Source organism: Stegostoma tigrinum, chromosome 5 (genome assembly GCF_030684315.1).
Source record: "Stegostoma tigrinum isolate sSteTig4 chromosome 5, sSteTig4.hap1, whole genome shotgun sequence".
Classification (NCBI taxonomy): domain Eukaryota; kingdom Metazoa; phylum Chordata; class Chondrichthyes; order Orectolobiformes; family Stegostomatidae; genus Stegostoma; species Stegostoma tigrinum.
The window spans coordinates 64189470-64211831 of record NC_081358.1 but is presented as its reverse complement, the minus strand read 5'-3'; the positions used below and the strand labels follow the sequence as shown (position 1 = coordinate 64211831).

Sequence of the window (22362 nt, the reverse complement as noted above, 5' to 3'; positions counted from 1 at the left end):
TCCCTCTCTGCTGGGCCCTGCATTTTACTATCCTCCATGTGCCTAGCCAAGAGTTGCTTTCGTCTCTAAAGTATGTGACTCCACTACCAATGCCGGCAGTGCAGTCCACATGCTCGCCCCTGTCTGTGTGAAATACCTACCTCTGACCTCTCCCCTCTACCTCCCACCAATCACCTTAAAATTAATCCCCCATGTCGTAATCATTTCCTCACTGGGAAAATGTCTCTGATTATCCACTCTATGCCTCTCATCATCCTGTACACCTCTATCAAATCACCTCTCATCCTTCTTTGCTTTTCCAATGAAAAAAGCCCTACCTCCTTCAACTTTTTCTCTTATGACCTGCCCTCCAATCCAAGCGGCACCCTGGTAAATCTCCTCTGCACCTTAAAATTATGCCCCCTTGTAACAGTACCCTCTCCAAAGCATCCACCTCCTTCTGGTAGATTTATTGTACTCAATGCAGTTAACTGTCCAATAACACCCATTTTGCACAAGTGCTCAAGATGCTCAGAATGCCTCTTGGATCTTTGGGTTTACAAATAAAGCACAAAGCCTAAAAGGAAGTGATGCTACACCTTTATGAATCATTATGTCCAGTTTCAGGCACCTTATTTAAGGAAGGATGTTAACGCTCTGGGCAGACGGCATAGGAAATTTACTAGAATTATACCAGGAATGAGGGATATGAGATACAAGATTAGAGAAATTGTGCATATTTTCCATGGAGTAGAGAAGATTTAAAAGTGACCACATCAGTAATTACAGGTCACAATTTTAAGATTGTCAGCGAGAGAGTTAGGAGTGTCAGATCAGGACAAACGTTTTTACCCAGAGTTGTTAGGATTTGGAATGCACTACCTGGGAGAGTGGTGGAGGCAGACTCCATTGGAGGTTTCAAAAGAAAGTTGGATATACGTTTGAAAGTGAAGATGTTAGTTGGCTGTAAAGGTGGGGCTGGAGAATGGATCAAGTCAGGTAACTCTTTTGGGAGCTGAATCAGGCACGATGTGTAAAATTCTGAGATTTTATTAATTTTTATCCTTTGTTCTTTTAAAAATTTAAGCTGCACATGCACTATTTACAAATGACTTAATAAAGATTTTGTCATTGCTTCCCAAATGACACAAATGAATCCTAAATTACACTTACCTCCCAGTCTGCCAGCAAAGGGATATTGTTGGAATTCTCATTCATTTTTGACTTCTCATTCTTTCTGATGACCATGAATCCTTGCTGCTTCACCAATTCTCCAGTTTCATCGCCATACAATTCTGGAGACCATTGCACAAAGAAGGCATATAGATGCTCAGCCCTGAAAAGCAAATGGTTTTCACTGTTTAAATGTCAGCCAATTTCCTTGAGGCTGTAACCAGGGCAATGCAACTCAGGGTTAAGCTAGAGTACCACACATCTCTATCTGGGGTCCACCTGAGCCTGGCTGAGGAATCCTGGCAGGCAAATTGACAAGAGTTGGAGGCCAAAGTCTCAGCTCACCTCGGCCACTGGACAAGATTGCTCTGACTGCTATCTTACAGGAGCTGAATGCAAGTCATCAACCAACTGGTGGCCTCCCTGCCATGGTACCGACTGGTCCCTTTGACTGTTTTTCCTGGTTTTGTCACAAAAATCCAGAGAATGTTAGTTCATTTCTTCTGGAACAGCATAGGTTCTGAGTCTCCCCGTCGAGGAGGGTGGTCAGTTGCTGGTGTGCCTCTGCACCCATGTAGTGATTTTCTGCCTTCAGACCCTGCAGTAACACCTTAACGCTGAGGCTCCTGCCAGGTGGTGTGCCCTGATGATATAACTTTTCTACTGGGTGTGCGTCCATAATTACAACATGCAGCTCCTTCTGTCTTTTTTTCATTCTTTATTCATTCACTAGATGAGGTCCTCACTGGCTAGGCAGCATTTTATTGCCTATCCCTAATTGTTCAAAGGGCAGTTAAAATTCAACCACATTGCTGCGGGTCTGGAGTCACATGTAGGCCAGACTAGGTAATGATGGAACTTTCCTACCCTCAAGGACATTAGTGAACCAGATGAGTTTTTCCAACAATCGACAATAGATTCACAGTCGTCATTAGACTCCTAATTTCACATATTTACTGAATTGAAATTCCACCACCTGCCATGGCGGGATTCGAGCCCAGGTCCCCAGAATGTTGTCTGTATCTCTGGATTAACAGCCCAGCAATAACGACACTTGGCCATCGCTTCCCCTTTTACCAGCATCTAACTGTCTAAAACATGGCTGACTTACGTCAGGCCTTCCTGCCGTCAGGATTAGCAGCTATTGCTCAGGAATCTGCACCGCTACCATTATGGGTTCGAGTGACTGGCAGAGGGGAGGGCTGTGGCTGCAGGTGTGATCAGAGTTGGGGACATGCTGGGTGGCAGAGGCCTGGGTTGGATGTTGCTGCGCGACTTGGCAAGCTTAGCAGTGGTGAACGTCCAGCTCACATCTGATGCCTAAAATTGGCAGTGCTTGAACCCAACTTTGTGTATCAGTTGGAAGATGCTCATCTGAGTAATGTAATCCCATCCGCACTTAACCCTGTTTGGACACAATTTCATATTAGCCCGAAGGTTCCAAACCTCCCTTCGGAACCTACGCCCCACAATCTCAGCCACCTCCTTACTACGTGTTTTGTGTTGTTAGGGTTCTTGTACAGGTTGCTGTTGCACAATATCCACCGCAGCTCTTATGTCCGTTGCCTGGATACACCTTACTTGCTGCCAGGCAGCAAGGATCCGCAGTAGAGGTCTTTCTACGTGGGAGTCTGCCCTCTTTCCGTCAAGGGACTATGGTGTAGGGTGTTGGATGCAGTGCTCCATTATAACTGCAGATTGTGGCAGTTCATGGACTCCCAGAGTAAATGTTCATTTTGCAGTACTGTGGGAGTCCTTAGACTATATTCATATTGGTTGTGAGCATCTTCACTCCCTCCTTAGTTATTAGAAATACTCTCTGTTGTGCTTTTGGTTGCGCTTCAGCCCCACACTCCTGATATGTGAGCACCAGGTATGAAAGGGTATGGGCATATCTGAGGATCTCATTGTCGGTCTGCTCCTGGGTCTGGCCAGGCCAGCAATAAAGAGGTCCAGGCAGTTGGCCATGGAGGGACCATATCTGCCACCTGCCTGCCCCTCTTCCACCTTTACACCAAACCCAAGTATCATTGGAGAGGAAGCATGCGGTGTCCATCAATACTTTTGATGCCTTTGAGGGAGGTGTGTGCCATGGGGTACGGAGTACTTTAATTCCCACTCCAATTCCATTTTAATTTAGTCTCCTCCTTCTCTCCCTAGCACCCTTCCCCTCAATTCCATCACCTTCATATTTTAATGACAGCATTGCCCTTAGTAGGCTGTGCTTTTTAATATTCAATTGGCTACATGGGTGTTTTCCTGGTGCAGTAAAAAACTGAAATACATAATCAATGGGCTCTTTTTTTTCTGTGTCACTGAAAAGAACGCATACACAGCCATGGGTGATTTGGGGAAAAACATAAGCATTACTTCTGGGCCTTCTTGTGGTGCAGTGGTAGTGTCCCTGCCCTAGACAAGGGAGGCATGGGTTCACGTTCCGCCTGTTCTACAAGTGTGTAATAACATCTCAGAGTATGTTGATTAGAAAAGTTCATTAAAATATGACTATTGTTGCACAGTGGCAGTGTCCCTACCTATAAAGTTAATAGACCTGGCATGAAGTCCCACCTGCCCCAGAAGTGTTCAATTACATCTCTGAACAGGTTAATTTTAAAGACAGGGTTTTTGTAGCAGATTGGCAATGTCTTTACCTCTGAGCCTGGAGGCCCAGGTTCAAGTCCCAAGAGGTGTGATATAGCACCTCTGAACAGGGTGATAAGAAAAATAGGTTGAATAAAAACAGAGGGAGTCAGTCATTTAAAGAAAGGAATCAGGGTATCACTCTTGTGACACAGTGGCACTGTCCCTATCTTTGATCCCAGAGGCCCAGGTTCAAATCTGTTGCAGCGGCATGTAATAATACCTCTGAACAAGTTAATTAGAAAAATAGGTTAAATGGAAAAACTAAGGGTGTCAGTGGGGATAATGATTCATGTTAGTTAAGGAGAGTCAACAAGAATTTGTCAAAGGCAGATCATGTTTGAGTAATGCAATTGGATTTTTGGTGAAGTAACTAAGATGGTTACTCTGGAGCCATCCACTGTGTAAAAAGCCCAGTGGTGGAATTTGTTAAATGTGTCCAAGAAAGTTTCCTAAATCAATATGTAGCGGGCCCTATTTGGGAGGGTGCAACATTAGACTGCTCTTAGGAAACCAGGTCTAGCAATGACTGAAATGTCAGTCGGAGAGCACATTGGATCCAGTGACTCGAACTCTCTTACTTATGGAAAAAGGTAGACAGGTCCATGGGTTAAGGTACTAAACTGGAGCAGGCCAATTTTGGGGCCATGAAGCAGGATCCAGCAGAGGTTGATTGGATAAGTCTGTTTGAAGGAAAAGGAATGATTGGCAAATGGGAAGCTTTCAAAATAGTGATAGCAAGAGTCCAGGGACAATATGTCCCTGTCAGGGTGAAGGGTAAAGCTGGCAGGTTTAGGGATCCCTGGTTGACGAGAGATATTGAGGTTCTGGGTCAGGAAAAAGATAGAACATAGAACATAGAACAGTATAGCACAGAACAGGCCCTTCAGCCCACAATATTGTGCCGACCATTGATCCTCATGTATGCACCCTCAAATTTCTGTGACCATATGCATGTCCAGCAGTCTCTTAAATGACCCCAATGACCTTGCTTCCACAACTGCTGCTGGCAACATATTCCATGCTCTCACAACTCTCTGTGTAAAGAACCCGCCTCTGACATCCCCTCTAAACTTTCCACCAACCAGCTTAAAACTATGACCCCTCGTGCTAGCCATTTCTGCCCTGGGAAATAGTCTCTGGCTATCAACTCTATCTATGCCTCTCATTATCTTGTATACCTCAATTAGGTCCCCTCTCCTCCTCCTTTTCTCCAATGAAAAGAGACCGAGCTCAGTCAACCTCTCTTCATAAGATAAGCCCTCCAGTCCAGGCAGCATCCTGGTAAACCTCCTCTGAACCCTCTCCAAAGCATCCACATCTTTCCTATAGTAGGGCGACCAGAACTGGACGCAGTATTCCAAGTGCGGTCTAACCAAAGTTTTATAGAGCTGCAACAAGATCTCACGACTCTTAAACTCAATCCCCCTGTTAATGAAAGCCAAAACACCATATGCTTTCTTAACAACCCTGTCCACTTGGGTGGCCATTTTAAGGGATCTATGTATCTGCACATCAAGATCCCTCTGTTCCTCCACACTGCCAAGAATTCTATCCTTAATCCTGTACTCAGCTTTCAAATTCGACCTTCCAAAATGCATCACCTCGCATTTATCCAGGTTGAACTCCATCTGTCACCTCTCAGCCCATCTCTGCATCCTGTCAATGTCCCGCTGCAGCCTACAACAGCCCTCTATACTGTCAACGACACCGCCAACCTTCGTGTCGTCTGCAAACTTGCTGACCCATCCTTCAATCCCCTCATCCAAGTCATTAATAAAAATTACAAACAGTAGAGGCCCAAGGACAGAGCCCTGTGGAACCCCACTCACCGCTGACTTCCAGGCAGAATATTTTCCTTCTACTACCACTCGCTGTCTTCTGTTGGCCAGCCAATTCTGTATCCAGGCAGCTAAGTTCCCCTGTATCCCATTCCTCCTGACCTTCTGAATGAGCCTACCATGGGGAACCTTATCAAATGCCTTACTGAAGTCCATAAAGATGGAGGCATACATTGGGTTTAAGCTATTGGGTTCAACTGAATCCTTAGGTGATAATGAAAAGGGCAGGAGCACACTCAAGAGGGGAATCAGAGGAGCAAAAAGAGGGAACAAGATGGTCTGGCACATAAGGTTAAAGATAATTCCAGATGTTCCATAGCTATACTAAGAGTAAGAAGCGGCTCGGGAGAGAATAGATCCCCGTAAAGATCAGCATGGCCATCTATGTGTAGAGACCAGGAAATGAGGGAGATTTTTAATGAATATTTCTCCTCACTTTTTACTGAGGAGAGAATCATGGACGCTAAGCAAGTAAGGGAAACAAGTGGGAATGTTTTGGACCACGTACACATTACCAGAGAAGAGGTGTTTGCAGCCTTAAATCGCATCAAGGTGGATAAATCCCTTGGGCCTGATCAAGGCCATCCTCAGATGTTGCGGGAAGCTATGGGAAAAAAATTGCAGAGGCCCTTGCAGAGATTTTTGCTTCATCTTTAGCCACTGGGGAAGTTCCAAAACCTGGAGGGTGGCTAATGTTGCTCCATTGTTTAAGAAAAGTAGCAAAGACAAGCCAGGGAACTACAGGCCGCTCAGCCTGATATCAGTGGTAGGTAAGTTATTGGAGAGGATATCAACGGACAGGATCAACCAACATTTGGACAGTCAAGGTCTGATTTGGGATAGTCAACACGAATTTGTGCACGGGAGGTCATGCCTGACAAATCTTTTCAAGTCTCAAAGGGGTAACCAAGAGGTTGGAGGAGGGTTGGGCTGTAAATGTTGTTTTTATGGGCTTTAGTAAGGCCTTTGGCAAGGTCCTGCATGGTAGATTAGTCATGAAAGTTGGTCTGCACGGGATCCAGGGAGAGTCAGCTAACTGCATTCAAATTGATTTCTGAAGAAGGGTCCCGACCCAAAACGTCAAGCTTTCCTGCTCCTCTGATGCTGCTTGGCCCGTTGTGTTCATCCAGCTTCACACTGTGTTATCTCAGATTCTCCAGCATCGGCAGTTCCTACTATCTCTAATTGCATTCAAAATTAGCTTGATGGTAGGAAGCAAAAGGTGATGATTAAAGGTTGTTTCTCGGACCGGAGGCCTGAGACTAGTGGTGTCCTACAGGAATCAGCGCTGGGACCTTTGTTATTTGCATAAATGATCTGGATGTGAATGAACAAGGCATGATTAGTAAATTTGCAGATGATACAAAATTAGGAGGAAGTATTATCAATGTCAAAGGTTACCAAAAATTACAGAGGGATCTCGATCAGATGGGGAAGTGGGCCGAGGATTGGCAAATGCAATTCAATACAGATAAGCGTGAGGTGTTGCACTTTAGAAAGTCAAACCAAGGTAGGACTTATACAGTAAATGTTAAGGTCCTGAGGCGTGTTGTCGAACGAGTACAAGTACATAGTTAGTTGAAAGCAGCATCAAAGGTGGACAGAGTGGTGAAGACGGCATTTAGCATGCAGGCCTTCATCGGTTGAGGCACTGAATATAGGAGTGAGGATGTTATGTTACAATTGTATAAATCGTTGGTGAGGCCACAATGAAGTACTGCGTACAATTTGGTCACCCTGTTATAAGTAAAACATAGTTAAACTGGAAATTGTACGCCCGAGTTATAGGGACAGGTTAGCCAGGATAGGATTTTATTCCTTGGAACATAGGAGATTGAGGGGTGACCTTATTGAGATGTATAAAATCATGAGGGGCCTAGACTTGAAACTTCAGCCTTCCTGCTCCTCAGATGCTGCTTGGCCTGTTGTGTTCATCCAGCTCTACCCTTGTTATCTCAGATTCTCCAACATCTGCAGTTCCTACTATCTCTGAAACAATTTTAACCCTCTGTTTTTGAAACAAAATTGATTCATGAAATGGGGATGGCTGGCGGGTGGGGACAGCAGCTGGAGAGAAAAAAAAAGTTTTGGACTGAGAACAATGAATCATGGAGTAGTTGACAATGGTGTTCCCCAAAGGTTATAAAGTCAAGGGAGGCAGTGGAGTGGTGGTAATGTCATGAGATTAGTTACCCAGAATTCCAGGCTAATGTTCTGAGGCCCATGGATTCAAATCCCACCATATCAGATGGTGAAGTCTGAACTTCATAAAATTTGGAATAAACAGTTGGCTATTGGTAAAAGCATGTGTATACCATCAGGTTCATTAAATCCTTATATTCATCTTGCCCCTGGGTAATCAGGGATAGGCATTAAGTGTTGGCCTTACCTGCAACAACCACATCCCATAAAGAAATAGTTAAGAGCAGGAGTAGGCCACTCATTGCGTTTGAGACCGCTTTGCTCTTTAGTAATACATAATTTTGTATAGTACCCGAGTGCTGCTGAAAGAAATCATTTTGTCAAAACTTTACATCGTATACAGAGTCGAACAATTTGCAAGAAATACCAATGTAAAGGGAAAACAATATTTATACTGTTTAGGAACAGAGTGCTGATTGCTTGCCAAGTGCTCTCTGATTAATGAGACATTGCCACAGTGAATGTACCAGACAGATGACTGACAGTCACTACCAAACTTAGTTTAAATTTCAAATGAGGCAAGTTGATTCTAATTGGTCAAAACATCTACATGTTCTAGCAAAAAGAACAATATGTACACACAATGCACCTAGCTCAAGTCAACAAAATTGGTCAGCACCATTCTCTAATTCATTTTACAGGGCAATGCTGGCGCATGACATGATGGGCCAAACTGCCTCCTTTTGTGCTGTAACTGTTCTGTGATTTCATTATTTATGCACTGAATATTTCAAGACCTGTAGGTGAAACTGAACAGAGCTGTGGGAGAAGACAAACCTGTTAACCTTCAGCACGACTGGAAATATTAGAATAGTTCAGTGCAATTTATTTATCACAGCTACTGCACACATCACAAGAATTCAGCCATTTAGCCCAACAAACTTGCTCCAACATTCAATGTGATCATGGACAATGAAACACTTTGATGTCTTTTACTCACACTATCCCCTCACCCTGTACGCCATTCAGGATCAAAAATTCAACAATCTGTTCCTTAAATATAGATCATAAATATACTCAAACAGTGAGCTTCAAAAGCCCTCTGAGGTAGATAACTGGAAGGTTCACAATCCTCTGATTAAAAGACAGAGTCTCATTGCAGTCCTAAGTGGCATCCCCTTGTTTTTAAATTGAGACTCCTTTTCCCAACCAGGGGAAACTTCTTACCTTCATCTACCCACTCTATCCCCTCGAACATTTTGTAGGCTTCAATGAGATTATCTCTCATTCTTCAAAACTCTCGATAATATAGGCCCAGTTTGCCCAATCTCTCTTCATAGACAGTCTCACCACCCCAAGAACATGTCTGCTGAACCTCTGTTGCACTCTATGGCAATGACATCTTCCTTGAGAGAAGGAGACCAAAACTGCACTCCAGGTCTGGTCAAACCATAGCTCTATACAACTTAAGCAAGACTTCATTTCTGCTGAACTGAAATCCTCTTTGGACAATTAAACAATCTACAGACACCCCATTCTCTATGATGGGGAAAGCCGAGCAGATCAGTACAAAAGATAAGATTGAAGCATTTGCAACAATCTCCAGCTAGAAGTGCTATGTGAATGATCTTTTTTTAGCCCCCTCCAGACATCCCAGCATCACAAATGCCAGTCTTCAGCCCGTTTGATTCACTCCACATCCATCAATAAATGGCTCGGGTCAATGGATATTGCAAAGGTTATGGGTCCCAACATCATTCCAGCAGTAAAAGAACTGGAGATTGTTGACTTGCACTCCAGAATTAGTCACACTAATAGCCAAGCTGTTTGAGTACAACTGCAACGCTGCATTTACCTGACGGTGTAGAAAATTGCCCAGCTCTGTCCTACACATTAGAAAGACAAATCCAAACCAGACAATTACTACCCATCAGTTTAGTGACAAATATAAGTAAAGTGATGGATGTTATCATAAATACTGCCATCAAGTAGGTCTGGCTTAGCAATAACCTGCTCAGTGATGCCCAGTTCGGATTCCACTAGGGCAACCCAGCTTCTGGCCTCATTACAGTCTTGGCTCAAATACAAGTGAAATTCCTGAAGATGAGGCAAGTATGACTGCCCTTGTCATGATAGTCAAATTTGATTTAATGTGGCATGAAGAAGCCCAACCAAAATTGGAGTCAATAGGGATCAGTGGAAAACCCTCTGCTGGGTGGAATCCTTCCTGACCCAAAAGAACAGTTTTGGGTGTTGGAGGTCAGTCATTTTAGCCCAGGACATCTCTGCAGGAGGTCCTCAGGATAGTTGCCCATATCCTACTTCAGCTGCTTCATCAAAGGACTTCCCTCCATTACAAGGTCAGAAATATGAATGCTCACAGATCACTGCACAGTGTTTAGAGCCACTGATGACTCCTTAGATACTAAAGGACTTCATGACCATATGCAGCAAGATCTGGACAATATCCAGGCTTGGGCTGAAAAGTGGCAAGTAACATAGAACACAGAACATAGAACAATACAGCACAGAACAGGCCCTTCAGCCCTCAATGTTGCGCTGACCTGTGAATTAATCTAAGCACCTCCCCCTACACTATCCCATCATTATCCATATGCTTATCCAAGGACTGTTTAAATGCCCCTAATGTGGCTGAGTTCACTACATTGGCAGGCAGGGCGTTCCACGCCCTTACCACTCTCTGAGTAAAGAACCTGCCTCTGACATCTGTCTTAAATCTATCACCCCTCAATTTGTAGCTATGCCCCCTTATACAAGCTGAAGTCATCATCCTCGGAAAAAGACTCTCACTGTCCACCCTATCTAATCCTCTGATCATCTTGGATATCTCTATTAAATGCCCTCTTAGCCTCCTTCTATCCAAACAGAACAGACCCAAGTCCCTCAGCCTTTCTTCATAGGGCCTGCACTCCAGACCAGGCAACATCCTGGTAAATCTCCTCTGCACCTTTTCCAATGCTTCCACATCCTTCCTGTAATGGGGCGACCAGAGCTGCACGCAATATTCCAAATGAGGCCGCACTAGCGTTTTGTAACGTTTGCGGCACACAAGTGCGGGGCAATGACTATCCCCAACAGAGAATCTAATCATGATCTCTGACATTCAATGGCATCCTGATGACAAAATCACCAATTACTGGCATCCTGGGGTTTAGCATTAACCAGAAACTAGTGGGCCAGTCATACAAGTACTGTCACTACGGGAACAGGCAAGGGATTAGGAATCTTTTCTGAGTAATTAATCTCCTGGCATTCAAAACCTGCTCAAGTCAGGAGTGTAGTGGGACACTCAAGAAGCTTGACACCATGCAGGCAAAGCAGCCTGCTTAACTGTCACCACACTGACAAACATTCAGTCTATCCATCACTGACACTCAGGAGCAAGTGTGTGCCATCTACAAGATGCATTGCAGAAATTCACGAAGGCTGTTTAGACTACACCTTCTAAACCCACAAATACTAACACATAGAAGGATAAAGGCAGCAAATACATGGGAATATCACTTGCAAGTTCCCCTCCAAGTCACTCACCATCCTGACTTGGAAATATATTTCTGGTCCTTCAGTGCTACTGGGTCAAAATTCTGGAACTGACTCCCAAACAGCACTGTGGGTATACCAACATCAAACGGGCTTCAGTCATTCAAGGAGACAGCTCACCACAGCATTGTCGAAGGTAAGTAGGAATGGGCAATAAATGCTGGCCCAGCCAGCGATGCCCATGTCTGTGAATTAATGAAAGAAAAAGATTGTCAAGGATGGTTTCCCCTTCTGTTGGTCCTCACACCATCTAGCCTAAGCTAGTGGTACTCTGTTGTACTGGTAGCACATGCCCAGTTCAGTCAGTCATGGAAATATGCACCATTTCCAATGAATGGACATTCAAAGTGTATTGCATGTGCATCTTGGCTAACCTCAGGGCAACAAAGACAACTACTAACAAATCCAGAAGGAAATGAGGAGACATTTTTTCTGAAAACAATTGGAATGTGGGACTCAGTACCACAGGAAACAACCGAGAAAATGATGGAAAGTACGTTCAGGTCAAGCAACATCCTTGGATAAAGAAAGAGTCAACATATCAGGTTGATCTTATTTAGTAATTGTGGCAAAAATTTTAGATACTTCCAAAAGGAAACTAGACAAGTTAATTCGAGAAGAGGGAATAGCAAAATATTCAGGGAAGCTCAGAACATAAAATAAGAGACAGCTGGAAACCATTTGGCCCTTCCAAACTGTTTTGTCAAGAAGCAAAATCATGGCTGATTTTGGACCTCTTCTCCAGGACTATCCCCATATAGTTCAATTCCTTTCTCAAAACGTGATCTCTGACTTGAACACTCTCAAAGGCTAAACATCCACTACTTGCTGGGTTAAGCATTCCAAAACTTCACACCTTTTTAAATGGGGAAGGTTATCCTAACCTGAAATCTTAATGGCTGATGCCTTATTTGAAGCTCTGAGTTCATGTTCAAGTTCCAGTCAGGGAAACATTTCCTCAGCATCTGCCCTTTCAAGTTCCTGAAGAATTTATGTTTCAATCATTCTTCTATACAAGGAAAGTAGGGTCTGTCCAGTCTATCCTCATCTAACAGTCTGCACATTCCAGTTTGTCATGAAACTGCATTGACTTCCCTCCACTGCAAGTATGCCCTTTCTTGGGTAAGGAGACTGAAGCCACACTCAACACATCAGGTGTGGCCTCACCAAAGCGTTTTCTAATTTTAGCAAAACATTTTTTATCTTGTACTTTGTCTTAATCTTGTACTATACTATCTCTTATTCTACACGCTTGCTGCATCCCGATTCATATTACAAACAAATTGTCCTTGGTTACAAAGGGTCATAGATAGGCTGCAAAGATGGGCCGAGAGGTGGCAAATGGAGTTTAATGTGGAAAAGTGTGAGGTGATTCACTTTGGAAGAAGTAACAGGAATACAGTGTACTAGGCTAATGGTAAGATTCTTGGTAGTGTGGACGAGCAGAGAGATCTTCCTGTCCATGTGCATCGATCCCTGAAAGTTGTCACCCAGGTTGATAGGGTTGTTAGGAAGGCATACGGTGTGTTAAGTTTTACTGGTAGAGGGACTGAGTTTCAGAGCCATGAGATCATGTTGCAGCTGTACAAAACTCTGGTGTGGCCGCACTTGGAGTATTGCGTGCAGTTCTGGTCGCCGCATTATAGGAAGGATGTGGAAGCATTGGAAAGGGTGCAAAGGAGATTTACCAGGATGTTGCCTGGTATGGAGGGAAGGTCTTATGAGGAAAGGCTGAGGGACTTGAGGCTGTTTTCGTTAGAGAGAAGAAGGTTAAGAGGTGACCTAATAGAGACATCCAAGATGATCAGAGGATTAGATAGGGTGGACAGTGAGAGTCTTTTTCCTCGAATGGTGATGGTTAGCACGAGGGGACATAGCTTTAAATTGAGGCGGTGACAGGAATAGGACAGGTTCTTTACTCAGAGAGTAGTAAGGGCGTGGAATGCCCTGCCTGCAACAGTAGTAGACTTGCCAACTTTAAGGGCAATTAAATGGTCATTGAATAAACATATGGATGATAATGGAATAGTGTAGGTTAGGGCTTCAGATTGGTTTCACAGGTCGGCGCAACATCAAGGGCCGAAGGACCTGTACTGCACTGTAACGTTCTATGTTCAGTCCCTTGCTATTGTCAATATTAGTCTTCTGAATAAAATGAATAGCTTCACTTTGCCAAATTATACTCCATCTTTCAGGAAGAGGGCAGCAGAGTGGTGATGCTGACTGCCTGACATGGGAAAGATCTGCATCAGTGCAGTCACTGCTTCCAGAAGGTGGTTTGCGGAAGGGTGACAGACTGGTGGCACCACAGCTGGCTCTGTTCTTAAGAAGAGAAGGACAAACAGCACTGGCTAGAGCTAGTTAGGGGTACATATGGGTGCTTCTGTGGACATGAGAGACTCCAGGATGGTGTGTTGCCCCCTTGGTGCCAGGGTCCAGGATGTCTCTGAATGGGCAGAAAGCATTCTGAAGGGCGAGGGTGAATAGCCAGAGGTTGTGGTACATACTGGTATTGATGACACAAGTAGGATGAGAGACGAGTCCTGCAGCAGCATGTCAGGGAGTTAGGTAGAAAGTTAAAGAGCAGGACCTACAAGGTTGTAACCTCAGGATTACTCCCTGTACCACGTGCTAGTGAGGCCAGAAAAGCTCAACACATAGCTAAACAGATAGTGTAGAAGGGAGGGTTTCAGATGTCTGGACCATTGGGATCTCTTCCAGGGCAGGTAGGACCTGTACAAGAAGGACGGGTTGCATCTAAACTGAAGGGGCACAAATATTCTGGCTGGGAAGTTTGCTGGTGTCTCTCAGCAGGATTTAAACTAGCTTGGCAGATGGGTGGGAACCAAAGCAAAGGTGAATGGACTGAAAGGGAACTAGACAATAGGGCCAGTCAGACTTACAGGAAGAGCAGGCAGGGTGTGGTTTCTGATCAAAGCAGATCTGATGGACTGAGGTGCATCTGTTTCAATGCAAAAAGTGTAACAGGTAAGGCAGATGAACTTAGAGCTTGGATTAGTACTTGGAACTTTGATGTTGTTGTTATTACAGAGACTTGGTTAAGGGAGGGACAGGATTGGCAGCTTAACATTCCAGGATGCAGATGTTTCAGGTGAAATAGAGGGGGATAAAGAAGGGAGGTGAGTTGCACTACTTGTTAAGGAGTTTATCACAGCTGTAACGCAGGAGGACACCTCAGACGGCTCATACTGCGATGCAATATTGTTTGGAGTTTACTATAGAGCTCCCAACAGCCAGTGGGAGAAAGAAGAACAGATAAGTAGGCAGATTTTGGCAAGATGTATAAGTAACTGGGCTGTTGTCATGGGTGATTTTAACTTCCCGTATATTGACTGGGACTCACATAGTGCTTGGGGCTCAGATGGAACAGAATTTGTAAGGAGCATCCAGGAGGACTTCTCGAAACAGTATGTCGATCGTCCAACTAGGAAAGAGGCCATACTAGGCCTAGTATTGGGGAATGAGCCTGGTTAGATGGTCGACGTCTCAGCAGGGGAGCAGCTCAGGAACAGTGATCATAATTCAGTAAACTTTAAGGTATTGATGGATAAAGACAGGTGTAGTTGTCAGGCAAAGGTGCTAAATTGGGAGAACACTAATTACAACAATTTAGGCAGAAACTGAAACATGTAGATTAGAGGCAGATATTTGAGGGCAAATCAACATAGGGTATGTGGGAGGCTTTCAAGTGTAAGTTGATGGGAACTCAGGACCAGCATATTCCTTTAAGGATGAAGGATAAGTATGGCATGTGGGTGGCACGGTAGCTCAGTGGTTAACACTGCAGCCTCACAGCGCCAGAGACCCAGGGTCAATTCCAGCCTCAGGTAACTGTCCGTGCGGAGTTTGCACATTCTCCCCGTGTCTGCGTCGGTTTCCTCCCACAGTCCAAAGACGTGCAGGCTAGGTGGATTGGCCATGTTAAATTGCCCGTAGTGTTCAGGGGTGTGTGGGTTATAGGGGAATGGGTCTGGGTGGGATGCTCCAAAGGGCAGTGTGAACTTGTTGGGCCGAAGGGCCTGTTTCCACACTGTAGGGAATCTAATCTAATGTTTAGGGAACCTCAGGTAACGAGAGGCATTGTGAGCCTAATCAAAAAGAGAACGGAAGCATTTATCAAAGCCAGGAGGCTGGGAACATACAAAGCAAGGGTGCAATACAAGGAAAGTTGAAAGAAACTTAAGGAAGGAGTCAGGAGGGCTAAACGAAGTCATGAAAAGTCACTGACCAACAGGATGAAGGAAAATGCCAAGGCTTTTTATACATATATAAAGAGCAAGAGGGGAGCCAGGCAAACAGTTGGCCAACTCAAGGACAGGAAAGGTAATTTGTGTGTGGAAGCAGAGGAAATGGGCGAAGTTTTAAATGAATACTTTGCATCAGTATTCACCAGAGAGAAGGGCTTGGTGGATGATGAGTCTGGGGAAGGGTGTGTAGATATTTTGGGCCAAGTTGAGGTCACAAGGGAAGTGATATTGGGGGTGTTGAAAAACATTACCCTGGGAAGTTTGGTGCCAGTTATTTAGGCCGTACAACCCACGATTGTATCAAAAACAGCATGTTCCCTCAGCTGCTTGTTACAAGCACGCTACTGACTGTACCCAACCAACCCATGTTGCAAAATGTAAATCACAATATTTAAAATTAGATGGAATTCTGTAAATTGACATTTGTTAGTTAACCCCACATTTGTGGAAAATTATAGGTAAAAAATAAAGGGAGGCACGGTGGCTCAGTGGTTAGCACTGCAGCCTCACAGCACCAGGGATCCGACTCGATTCCAGCCTCGGGTAACTGTCCATGCAGAATCTGCACATTCTCCCCGTGTCTGCATGGGTTTCTTCCAGGTGCTCCGGTTTCCTCCCACAGTCCAAAGATGTGCAGGCTAGGTGGATCAGCCATGCTAAATTGCCCGTAGTTTTCAGGGCTGTGTGGGTTATAGGGGGATGGGTCTGGGTGGGATGCTCCAAAGGGCAGTGTGGACTTGTTGGGCCGAAGGGCCTGTTTCCAGGGGCCCAGTTCTTTGCAAACAAAAAGAACACAAAGTATGTGCAAGTCTGCGTGTAACCAAATGCTTACTGTGATGACTGTCCAAAATCTGGTTGTGTGTATTATTTGGAGTCATGTATTTCAAATGTCCTGTACATAAAAATGGAACTTTATAGCTCAGAAAATCAGGGAGACATAAAGAGAGCTAAAAGGAGATTCCATTGTTAGGCGGTTCTGCGGTCGAAAACGAGACTCCCAAATGGTATGTTGCCTCCCAGGTGCACGGGGCAGGGATGTCTCCGGTCGGCTGCAGAACATTCTGAAGGGGGACGGCGAACAGCCAGTTGTTGTGGTGCATATAGGCACCAACGATATAGGCAGAAAACGGGATGAGGTCTGACAAGCAGAATTTAGGGAGTTAGGAGCCAAGTTAAAAAGTAGGACCTCAAAGGTAGTAATCTCAGGATTGCTACCAGTGCCACGTGCTTGTCAGTGCAGAAATGATAAAATAGCCAGGATGAATGCGTGGCTTGAGAGATGGTGTAGGAGGGAGGGGTTCAGATTTCTGGGACATTGGAACCAGTTCTGGGGAACGTGGGACTATTACAAATTGGACGGTCTACACCTGAGCCAGACTGGAACCAATGTCCTTGGGGGTGCTTTTGCTAATGCTGTGGGGTAGGGTTTAAACTAATGTGGCAGGGGGATGGGAACCAAATATTGGACAGAAAAGAGGTAGTAACTAAAGCCTGTATGGAACTAGATAATGGAGACAGTGTGAATAAAGGGAATAGTAGTCGAGGAGCAGATGATGAACACAAAGGGACAGGTGGTCTGAGGTGCATTTGTTTTAATGCGACAAGTGTAGCAAATAAGGCAGAGGACGTTAGGGCTTGGATCGGTACCTGGAAGTATGATGTTATTGCTATTACTGTGACTTGGTTGAGGGAAGGGCATGATTGGCAACGAGTTGTCCCAGGATATCGATGCTTCAGGCGGGATAGAGAGGGAGGTAAAAGGGGTGGAGGAGTTGCAATACTGGCCAAAGACAATGTCACAGCTGCACTGAAGGAAGGCCCCATGGAGGACTCAAGCAGTGAGGCAATATGGGTAGAACTCAGAAATAGGAAGGATGCAGTAACAATGCTGGGGCTGTACTACAGGCCTCCCAACAGCAAGTGTGAGATAGAGGTACAAATATGTAAACAGATAATGGAAAGGTGTAGGAGAAACAGGGTGGTGGTGATGGGAGATTTTAATTTTCCCAACATTGACTGGGATTCACTCAGTGTTAGGGGTCAAGAAGGAGCAGAATTTGTAAGGTGTGTCCAGGAGGGTTTTCTAGAGCAGTATGTATGTAGTCCAACTCAGGAAGGGGCCATACTGGACCTGGTGATGGGGAATGAGCCCAGCCCGGTGGTTGAAATTACAGTAGGGAACTACTTTGGAAATAGCGACGTAATTTCCGTAGGTTTTACAATACTCATGGGCAAGGATGGCAGTGGTCCTAAAGGAAGAATTCTAAACTGGGGTAAGGCCAACTATACCAAGATTCGGCAGGATCTGAGGAATGGTGATTGGGAGAAACTGTTTGAAGGTAAATCCACATTTGGCATGTGGGAGGCTTTTAAGGAGAGGTTGGCGTGCAGGAGAGACATGTTCCTGTGAAAATGAGGGATAGAAATGGCAAGGTTAGGGAACCATGGATGACAGACGAAATTGTGAGATTCGCTCAGAGGAAAAAGGAAAAAGGAAGCATACATAAGGTTTAGGCGACTGAAGACAGACAAAGCTTTGCAAGAATATCGGGAATGTGGGGCGAATCTGAAACGAGGGATTAAGAGGGCTAAGAGAGGACATGAGATATTGCTGGCAAACATGGTGAAGAAAAATCCCAAAGCCTTTTATTCATATATAAAGAGCAAGAGGGTAACTAGAGAAAGGATTGGCCCACTTAAGAACAAAGAAGGTAAGTTGTGCGCTGATTCAGAGAAAATGGGTGACATTCTTAACGAGTACTTTGCATCAGTATTCACCAAGGAGAGGGACATGACAGATGTTGAGGTTAGGGATAAATGTTTGCTTACTCTAGGTCAAGTTGACATAAGGAAGGAGTAAGTGTTAGGTATCCTAAAAGACATTAAGGTGGACAAGACTCCAGGTCTGGATGGGATCTATCCCAGGTTTCTGAAGGGAAGCAAGAGAGGAAATAGCTGGGGCCTTAACAGATATCTTTGCAGCGTCCTTAGACACGGGTGAGATCCCAGAGGACTGGAGACTTGCTAATGTTGTCCCCTTGTTTAAGAAGGGCAGCAAGGATAATCCTGGTAATTATCGACCGGTGAGCCTGACATCAGTGGTAGGGAAGGTACTGAGGGATAGGATCTATTCCCATTTGGAAGAAAATGGGCTTATCAGTGATAGGCAACATGGTTTTGTGCAGGGAAGATCATGTCTTACCAACTTAATAGAATTCTTTGAGGATGTGACAAAGTTGATTGATGAGGGGAAGGCTGTAGATGTCATATACATGGACTTCAGTAAGGCGTTTGATAAGGCAGGTTGATGGAGAAAGTGAAGTCACATGGGATCCAGGGTGTGCTAGCTAGATAGATAAAAAACTGGCTAGGCAACAAGAGACAGAGGGCAGTAGTAGAAGGGAGTTTCTCAAATTGGAGACCTGTGACCAGTGGTGTTCCACGGGGATCTGTGCTGGGACCACTGTTGTTTGTGATATATGTAAATGATCTGGAGGAAAGTGTAGGTGGTCTGATCAGCAAGTTTGCTGATGACACTAAGATTGGTGGAGTAGCTGATAGTGAAGGGGACTGTCAGAGATTACAGCAGAATATAGATAGATTGGAGAGATGGGCAGATAAATGGCAGATGGAATTCAATCCGGGCAAATGCGAGGTGATGCATTTTGGAAGATCAAATTCAAGGGCGAACTATACAGTAAATGGAAAAGTCCTGGGGAAAATTGATGAACAGCGAGATCTGGGTGTTCAGGTCCATTGTTCCCTGAAGGTGACAACGCAGGTCAATAGGGTGGTCAAGAAGGCATATGGCATGCTTTCCTTCATTGGGCGGGGTATTGAGTACATTTGGAATACTCTGTACAATTCTGGTTGCCACATTACCAAAAGGATGTGGATGCTTTGGAGAAGGTGCAGAGGAGGATCACCAGGATGTTGCCTGGTATGGAGGGTGCTAGCTATGAAGAAAGGTTGAGTAGACTGGGGTTATTTTCATTAGAAAGACGGAGATTGAGGGGGGACCTGATTGAGGTCTACAAAATCATGAGGGATATAGACAGGGTGGATAGCAAGAAGCTTTTTCCCCAGACTGGGGGACTCAATTACTAGGGGTCATGAGTTCAAAGTGAGAGGAGGAAAGTTTAAGGGAAATATGCATTGAAAGTTCTTTACACAGAGGGTGGTTGGTGCCTGGAACGCGTTGCCAGCGGAGGTGGTAGACGCAGACACGTTAGCGTCTTTTAAGATATATTTGGACAGGTACATGGATGGGCAGGGAGCAAATGGACACAGTCCTTTAGAAAATAGATGACAGGTTAGACAGAGGATCTTGATCGGCGCAGGTTTGGAAGGCCGAAGGGCCTGTTCCTGTGCTCTAATTTTCTTTGTTCTTTGAGTGAAGTTCAATTTACATACGGATTCATGATACAATAGCTTCGATGAAAACATGATGCAAGTATGTAACTGCTTCAGGTGTTCTGTACAATATAATGCAAACTGATGGTCTGAAACCATTCCTAAACTGAGATTCATACTCAACAACCTTCACTTTCGTACTCTCCCACCCCCATCAAGTTTTTGCTTTTTGTTTGCACTAAGCCTGAAGCATTAGAATGATGCGGAGAAGTTTGAGAGCACCGCCTTAGTCAAATATCGGGACTATGAACAGTTCTCATAAAACCAATATCCCCATTGCTGTGATGGATAATGTTGCACATCCATGGCCAGCTACACTATTTTTTGTGGCACTTGCTGATGGCTCTAAGTGGCAAGATTAGTTTCAGCCAGAATATGCAGCACACTCAACTTTGTATTGTATTCTAATTCACTAATTATATAAGGAATAGAGCTATAAAACAAACTTACAGGGTGCAGTGGAGAGCAAGAAATTGCAGAGCCACAGGTTAATTCAGCAGGCTAAACCACGACAGGTGCTGCAGTGAGTGGGGAACCCCAAGGTTCTGATCTAAATAAAGATCGTTCAATTTTCTAAAAGGTACGGAGCTGACATGGAAAGATTTCTCAAATTACTCAAAAGTAGAGATCAGACTGAAAAATTAATCAAAAAGCTTTTTGCAATAGAATACAGATTAATTTTGTAATGTTGTATGGTATGATGTTCAGTTAGACTGCTCTGGCGTATTACTTTCTTAGTCTGTATTAAGTGTAACTGTTTCAACTTGGACTCCTGAGCTTTGGAAATTATAAGTGGTATTTGAGGTGAAGTGTTCAAAGATACAAGTGAAGCAAGGGAGGAAATAGCATGGCCTCTTGCAAAAATTTTCAATTCCTCTCTGAGAGGTGCCACAGGACTGAAGGGCAGCCGATGCAGTACCATTTTACAATGAGGACGCATGGGATAAACTAGGAAACCACAGACCAGTCAGTTTAACTTTGGTTAGAGACAGAAAAAAATACAGATACTGGAATCCCAGGTAGACAAACAGGAGGCTGGAAGAACACAGCAAGTCAGGCAGCATGTGGAGGAAAGGCAAAGTCATTGTTTTGAGTATTAGCCTTCTTCAGGACCAGATTTGGGGGTAGGGGGAGATGCAGATAAAGACAGGAGGAAGGGGTGGTAGACCAGTGGTGGTAATAGGTGGACCCTGGTAGTGGGCACAACCTGGTTGGTCAATTGGAGGGATGTATCCGGTGGTGACTGGAAGGGAGGGTTGGAAGGTGAACTGGAAGGTAGGTTATGGGCTAAAAAGGGAGTCAGGGAATGGGTGGGAAGGTTATTTGAAATTGGAGAACATGATGTTGAGTCCTCTTGGTTAAGAGCTGTGGAGCAGGGAATGGAAGAGATACAGTAGACAGTTGTCTGGATGACAGAGGGGGCAAAAGAGTGTTGTTTGTAAAAGGAGGACATCTGGGATGCTTGGGAGTAAGATGTCTCCTCATCAGAGCAGACACGACAGACATGGAGGAAAATGGGATGCAATTTTTGCAGGATACAGGGTGGGAGGTGGTGTAGTCTAGGTAGCTGTGGGAGTCTGTGGATTTATAGTAAATGTCAGCCCATACACTGTCACCAGAAATTGAAACAGAGGGGTCAAGAAAGGGAAGGGAACAGTCTGAGATAGACCAAGTGAAATTGAGGGCGGGGTGGAAGTTGATGACCTGCTCCAGTTCAGCCTGGGTGCAGGATGCAGCACCGATGCAGTCATTGATATAATAGCAGATGAGTTAAGAACAGTACCCGCGTACATACTGAAAAGAGACTGTTCGACATGACTGACAAACAGGCAGGCTTAGCTGGGGCCCATGCGAGTGCTCATAGCTACCCCCTGGATTTGAAGAAAATGGGAAGAATTGAAGATAAAGTTATTGAGGGTGAGGACCAGTTTGGCGTGATGGACTGGATGGAGAGGAAAAAAACTAGGTGCCTGTGGGTGTCCACGTGTGGTATGGACATGTATAGAGATTGAACGTTCACAGTAAAGATGAAGTACTGGGGCCAAGGGAACTGGAAGTTTCGAAGAGATGGAGGGTGTGGAATGCATTGCCAGAGAGAGTAGTGGAGTCGGCCTCATTCGGGGCATTTAAGCGGCTATTAGATAGGCGTATGTATGATAGTATAAGGTGGGATGGAGGTTAGATTGACCTTAGGTTTAGGGTAAAAGTTCGGCACAGCATCGTGGGCCAAAGGGCCTGTACAGTGCTGTAGAGTTCTATGTTCTACGTTCTAAGTGCACATGAACAACAATGTCCCTCTGATACTCTGAATCACGCCCTACCTCCCCCTTGATCATGAACCCACC

The 22362-nt window shown here is 44.7% G+C and overlaps 1 protein-coding gene across 1 annotated transcript in view; it reads right to left on the bottom strand.

The window, feature by feature from the left end:
* Window positions 1-510: 510 nt before the first annotated feature.
* Window positions 511-22362, bottom strand: part of oxr1a (oxidation resistance 1a) — a 451468-nt gene continuing 429616 nt past the window's right edge. Inside the window, exons 10-11 of the mRNA XM_059646345.1 lie at window positions 1153-1315; window positions 511-528 (exon numbers count right to left, since the gene is read on the bottom strand). Coding sequence (XP_059502328.1) covers window positions 511-528; window positions 1153-1315 — 181 coding nt within the window. The remainder of the gene's footprint in view (window positions 529-1152; window positions 1316-22362) is intronic.